The sequence below is a fragment of the Aegilops tauschii genome, chromosome 5, assembly GCF_002575655.3.
Source record: "Aegilops tauschii subsp. strangulata cultivar AL8/78 chromosome 5, Aet v6.0, whole genome shotgun sequence".
Classification (NCBI taxonomy): Eukaryota; Viridiplantae; Streptophyta; class Magnoliopsida; order Poales; family Poaceae; genus Aegilops; species Aegilops tauschii.
The window spans coordinates 537,948,163-537,954,635 of record NC_053039.3 but is presented as its reverse complement, the minus strand read 5'-3'; the positions used below and the strand labels follow the sequence as shown (position 1 = coordinate 537,954,635).

Here is a 6,473-nt window from a genome sequence, read left to right as displayed (position 1 = left end):
GAATGATTGATTAACATTTTTATATACACATGATAAAACAAAATTCATCATTTTTTAATAGATGGTAAAATATTTTAATGCATATTTAACAATTTTCAAATGGTTGTTTAAATTTTTTAAAACACTTTGTTCAACATTTTTTCAAATGCTTGATTAAAACTTTTTGAAATACATGCTTAAATTGTTTCATACACATTTTCTGTATACATGATAAACATTTTCTGTATACACGTTTAACATTTTTGAAATGTGCGTTTAACATTTTCAATTCACCGGCCAGCTGCCGCCCGAGCACCGAGAGGCCTCCACGGCACCGAAAAAATGGGATCTGGGCAGAGCTAGCCGGCTGCCGCTGCCACCAACCGGATCCTTCAGCCCGCCACCGCGCACGCGTCGTCGTCCCGCTCGCCCGCCGCCGCGCCAGCCCATCGTCCCTGCCCGAGCCGCCGTCCCGCGCCAGCACCGCCCCGAGCGGAGAGAATACAGGACCCCACCGCCACCCGCTGCGGGTCACCCGCTGGGAGGAGGGGAAGGGGGATCACCCTCTGACTTGACTCCTCATCCGGTTCCGCCGCCGCTGCGGCCACAACAGCGAGTCTTCCAAACTCCGGTGAGCGTAGAAATGGCCCGCCGCCTTCTTCTTCTCCGTCGTAGCCACAGCTATTCCACCTCCGCCGCCGACATGGTCGTCTCCTCCATCCGCCTCCTCTCCGCCACGGACCCCACCAAATCAGCCCCAACCCCCACTCCCCTTCACCTCGTTAGCCCCAATCCCGATCCGGTAGCAGCTCCTCCCCCTCCTCCTCCCACCACCACCATCCTCCTGTCCCCGGCGGACCGCCTCCGCGGGGTCTTCCTCCAGAAGCCCCCCGGCCGCGCCGCCCTCCACCGAGCCCTCTCCTTCACGGGCCTCGACGCCCTCTCCCCGGAGGTTCTCTCCGATGTGGTCAGCCGCGGCAACCTCAGCGGCTCCGCCACCGTCGACCTCCTCGACTGGGCCATCTCCAACGCCAAGCTCCCCCCTTCCGTACATACCTGCAACATTGTCGTCAGAGCTCTGGGCAGGAGGAAGTTCTTCAGCTCCGTCGAGCCTGCCCTGGAGGTAATGCGGAAAAATGGCATCTTTCCGGACCTAACCACGCTGCAGATCATCATGGATACTCTGGTTGCCGCCAGGCAGGTCAACAAGGCCGTCCAACTGCTCGAGAGCGACCAATTTGGGTTAGGAATTGGGCAAACTTGCCACAGAAAGGAGGCCTTCTCTGCTCTCATCGAATGCCTCTTCCGGAGGTCACATGTCGGCGTTGCCAGCTCGCTCGTACAGGTCGCCCGTGGAGAGCCTTTCAATCTTGATAAACAAGTGTACAATGACGTGCTTGGCGGTTGGGCGAGGTTTGGGAGGGTTGATAAGCTGCAGCATTTCTGGGCAATGATGCTGGAGGATGGGCTAGTGCCCGATGATGTTTCACATTGCCATCTCATCGAGGCATTGGGGAGGGCAGGGCAGGCTGAGGAGGCAGTCAGGGTGTTTGAGAAAATGGTGCAAGAGGGATACGGTCCAACTACGATGGCCTACAATGCACTTGTTTTCAATTTTATCTCACTGGGCGATTTGGACAGGTCCATCAAGTACTACAAGGATATGGTGGAGAATAATTGTCCTCCAAACAGTGACACATACTGCAAGATGATTAGAGCCCATCTGAAAGCACGCAGGGTGGCTGATGCACTTCAAATGTTTGATGACATGCTGGCTCAAGGAGTTCTGCCAGATACAGGCGTAATTACATCATTCATTGAGCCACTTTGCACGTTTGGGCCTCCTCATGCTGCCTTGATGATCTACCAAAAAAGTAGGAAGGCTGGGTGTACGATATCCTTGAAAGCATACAAGCTTCTGCTTGAAAGGCTTGCCAGGTTTGGGAAAAGTGGGACAGTGTTGAACATTTGGGAGGAGATGCAAGAGAGCGGGTATCCATCCGATAAAGAAATTTACGAGTTTATTGTAAATGGGCTTTGCAATGTGGGTAAGGTTGATGCTGCTGTTTCCGTGGTGGAGGAATCACTTAGGAAAGGCTTCTGTCTAGGGAGAGTTATTTATAGCAAACTGAACGACAGGCTGCTGGAGATGGACAAAGTGGAGACTGCATACAGTTTGTCAAAGAAAATCAAACATGGACGGACACTTGCTAATTCACGCAACTATTGTCGTGCTAATGGTTGGCACTTGTGAACATACTTGGTTGTAACGCAACTATTTGGTATGCTGGTCAGTTCCATATGGGTTTAAAAGTACGCTCATTTGCATTCTGCAAAAAAAATTGGCAAGATAAAACTCAAGTTTGGCTGGTGAAAGGTATAAGAGTATTCTTGACTGCCCATGTTTATGACATGTTTGGCTATTTCATGCATACCATGTTATGGGGTTATTCTGACTAAATCTTGCCTGATGAGTAGTGGATTAAGTAGCAGAAAGCTACATCAAACAATGAGACAAAGTAATCAAATCGGTAGAATAGAATGGATAGACATGTACTCTTTTCTTATGTACTTCTGCTGCTCTGGAGAACTACGAACAGCAGATGGAATCTGAAGTTTCAGAACTTGGGTTCCTCGGGGAAATGCAGAGAAACTATATTAAAAAGAAAACGTCGGGTCTCAAGTATCAGAACTTGGGTCCCTTTGAAAGTCGCGGAGAAAGTAGCCTGATGTATCCTTGAATAACTGGACTTCCAAGTTACAGAAGAACAGTAATACTTGAAAGTTGAACCGGCAGGCCAACCTTTAACTGAACTTGTTATATACGGCAAATGGGCACGTTGTACCTGGAATGGAACATCACATCTACAAAATTCTATGTGATGCCAGTTATCCTGTTGCTGACTGCTTTATTCAATTGCTGTGGGTTTTATTTGTGGTTTGTATTCATTCATAATTTTGTTTATTAGTTGCAAATTGTTGTTCTCATTATATATATGGCTTTGGTGTTACTCTTTGTTCTGCACGGCTTAAAATTTTCAGTTTATTTTTGTAGGTTCTGTAACTACCTATGCCATTATCTTCACACGATGTAGGTTGTTGATGTTTCATGAAGATGCAATCATGGATTCAGGAGACAATTGCCCAGAACAGTTGCTATCACGTATGAGGACTGATATATCACGTGAGGTCAAAGAAGAGAACTGGTTCAACAATTACACAAGAAGAAAATGAAAAGACAGAGCACCTTATTATAGAAATGATGAAATCCGTGGGGCTTGCAACCACGGAATGAAATCCCATACGACAAATCTCCTCTGGCTTGTCAGGTGCTATTTTCGAGCAAGGTATCAGCAGATACTGTGTTTGAACATGATTGCTGGCAAAGAATAGACAGGATGAAATGTACAGTTCAGTCATTGTTTCTTCCATGATTGCTAGCCTCAGGTATATGAACTGAATACTAGCAGTTATTCCTCTTAGTTTTGTGCATTTTTGTTAGTTAAAATCTGAGTTTTGCAGCTAGGACAAGTGTTAAATAAGCTATGGTCAACCTGTATAATGTAGTTGACCGTGTCTGTTATCTTCTGATGATATTTGACAGCTTATGGATAGAAATGTATATTTCAGTTTTTGTAGCTATTAACACTTGCAAGTTACTGCACTGCTAGCTCAATTCTGGTTAGTAAGTCTGTGTCCGCCTCCTGCTGAAATTTGGTTGTGATTGAGACAGTTTTTTTTTTTTCTGAAGTTACTGCACTGCAACTGTATTGCTTATTTGATTTGCCTATCCATTTTTTTTCTGAAGTTGAGCTGGTAAGTTTCAGATGTTCAATGATGCGCTAGGGAAAAATTGGATGAAGAAAGATGTGTGTGGCTGTCTGAAAGAAGTATTTGCACAAACAAATTATAATTAATGTGTTGATGAAATTTTGGGTTTTCAAATTGGAACCAAAAACCAACCCATACCTTTAGACTCTTTTGGAATTTCCAGAACAAATTTTTGTTTGTTCCCTTTCACTGTTTGGGGACTTTTGACTTCAGAATGGACCTTTCCCCCTTTCCCCTTTTCTGTGGATGTATGTGTGCTGCTTAATTCCTGTATGTATGCATGTTTGTCCTATCAAGATTCTCTGTTTCTTTCTGTAAACTAGTGGTTTTAGTTCGATCTGAATCTGGGTTATTTATATATATTTGACAATTTGACATGTTTCACTTTCTGATCTACAAAGGTCCACAACTTGTCGCCTGGGATCATCAGATATTTGGATCCATCCATCAGAGATATGCTTCAGTTAGTTTCTGCATTTCCAGATTTTCCTCCATGGATAATATGGAAGATTAGCATTTGACTCGTGTGTCTGTGTGTGTGTGACACGTAGCTGCATGCTTGACAATGGATATTTGTGTTAGTGTGGATATTGGCTCCTGAGGCCCCACTTGATTTTTGTTCATTTATCTATGCTCAGATTTGGTTAGTATGTCATCTTTGGTATCAACTTGGAACACAAATTATTCATGGATATGATTCAGCATTTAACAATATTTTCTTAACATCTTTATCAAAGACTATACTATGTTTGTAAAAATGAACTCTTGGATAATTGGATTTCTTGAATGCTTCTTTTACCAATACTGGACTTCTATTCTTTGCTTGGATTTCTTTGAGTTTCTAGTGTTGTTACTAAGGCGGCGGTGGTCTCGATGAGCATTGCTTACTTCTGACACCTCTTGTATGAGACGGAACTTGCCCTGTTATCCCTTCCATGAGCAGATTAGCAACCCTCTGAGCTCTTGTTTATCATTGATCTAATGATCCTGTTATCCCTTCCATTTTGTCGTGGCGTTGTTCCTGTCCATGTTAAGATGGCCTTAATTTTTGGCAACAGTGGATATGCAGTGATGCACATGTCTCCTTTTTATTGCAGTATAGATTGTGAGATAGAAACATCAACCTTTATGTTGTTTCCTTGCCTTCTTTCATGTTTTCATGTGTTACTTATTTCTTGCTGCTTGTGAAAGAGATTGCAGAACAAACAAATTTTTTTTTGAGGGATGCAGAACAAACAAGTTGTTTATTTCCCTGAAAGACCTTTCAACTATGGTGTATATTCATATCTGAAAGTTGAGGTTCCTTTCCAATTTACACACAGGAGGAAGGCACATTACGAAGATTCGGCTCCTTTCAGTTCTTCTACTCGTCCCAGTTTTGTTAGGGTGCTACTGATTTGACGCGAGAGCTAAAGACGAGCCGACGATACACAAACTTGAAGTGCCGATGAAATAATCTCTGCTGTTTCGAGAGATATTGTTGTCCTCGAGATATTTATGGCTGGCCAGTTTGTTTGGACTAAGCTATCATGTTACTTGGTGCATTTTGATCATTTTTTGTTTCAGCGACAGGTGAGGAAATTTTGCCGAAAATAATCTCCATATACTGTCAAAGCAATGCCCTGTGAACCATTTTTGATCGTGAAATTTTATTTCTATCAAATTATGTAAACTATGCTTGGCACATGTCAGACAATTTATTTTGATCAAGCTATTCTGCGATGCCTTTTGTGCAAAGGAAAATGTGAGGGAATGTTGCCAGAAAGTTGTGGACTTGATGGATATGTCCAGCAAGTTCTTTGTGGTTGTATGTGTATACTGTGGAGTCGGTACCTTCTGTATGTTCTTGTTGTTCATGCAGAGCAGAGCAGGTTCCCAAACAACAATATGCAGGCAAGTTATGTTGCAAAATCATGACATCATTTGAGTTAAACAGAAAACTAAGTTACGTCCTGAATCCTCTGCAGCATAATCCAAGCTGCCAGCAAAAAATGACCTCTGCAGCAAAAAAATTTCTGCTTGGATCACTAGAACTAGTTCCTCATGTTGCTTTAACCCTGAGAAGAAGCTGTTGTTACATTGACCTTTTAAAGAGCTCAGCAAAGTTAGGGTTGATGCTTACATGATATTTGTATAGGGATGGAGAGCGGCGCCCCGCGAAGTCCCGCAAAAGCGCCAGCTAGTACAAATTACTCTAATCCAGCTAAAACAGATTTTTCTCGTTTTGAACTGGAAGCTGGGCGGATCCTGCATCCCTAGGTAATATTTACACGCATGTGAGCGCAATTTATTTGTTTGCGCAAAAGGTAGCACATGATAACTGCGAATAATCGCGAGTGGACATGCGGCCACACGTTGCTGAAATCCACACCGCATGCCCTCTCGTGATTCGTGCAACCAGAATACACGCAAGTTGTATAATGATTCCAGCCTCTCGTATAACACTCTGTATCCCATGTATTTTTTCAACTGACATGCGCAGTAGATGGCCTGCAAGGCAGGAGGGGGGCATTGAACGGAGTTGTGGGCCTCACGCATCTCAGTGACGCTCATCGCGGTCCTTTTAAACCCCATGCTTGCTCGCTCAAACCATATTCTCACTTCTGCTTCTTCATCTCTCTTAGCTTGCCACCCGCCCCGCTCACAACCATGTGTTCATCCTC

At 44.0% G+C, this 6,473-nt stretch overlaps 1 protein-coding gene and 1 non-coding gene across 5 annotated transcripts; both read left to right on the top strand.

The window, feature by feature from the left end:
- Positions 1-327: 327 nt before the first annotated feature.
- Positions 328-5,575, top strand: LOC109774931 (uncharacterized). 4 transcript variants are annotated; one of them, XM_073498362.1, is made up of 3 exons: positions 328-2,356; positions 3,035-3,426; positions 4,212-4,514. In XM_073498362.1, exon 1 carries the CDS (start codon positions 623-625, stop codon positions 2,231-2,233), a length of 1,611 nt encoding a protein of 536 aa, XP_073354463.1. In that variant the 5' UTR covers positions 328-622; the 3' UTR covers positions 2,234-2,356; positions 3,035-3,426; positions 4,212-4,514. The 4 variants fall into 4 exon arrangements, with proteins under 4 accessions (XP_073354463.1, XP_073354462.1, XP_073354464.1 ...); XM_073498361.1 differs by lacking the exon at positions 4,212-4,514 and adding an exon at positions 5,133-5,575 and having other exon boundaries at positions 331-2,356; XM_073498363.1 differs by having other exon boundaries at positions 331-2,356; positions 3,075-3,426.
- On the top strand, positions 4,677-4,772 carry LOC120965717 (small nucleolar RNA snoR1). The gene has a single exon (XR_005758742.1). It is a non-coding gene; the product is annotated as a small nucleolar RNA snoR1 (small nucleolar RNA).
- Positions 5,576-6,473: the final 898 nt, after the last annotated feature.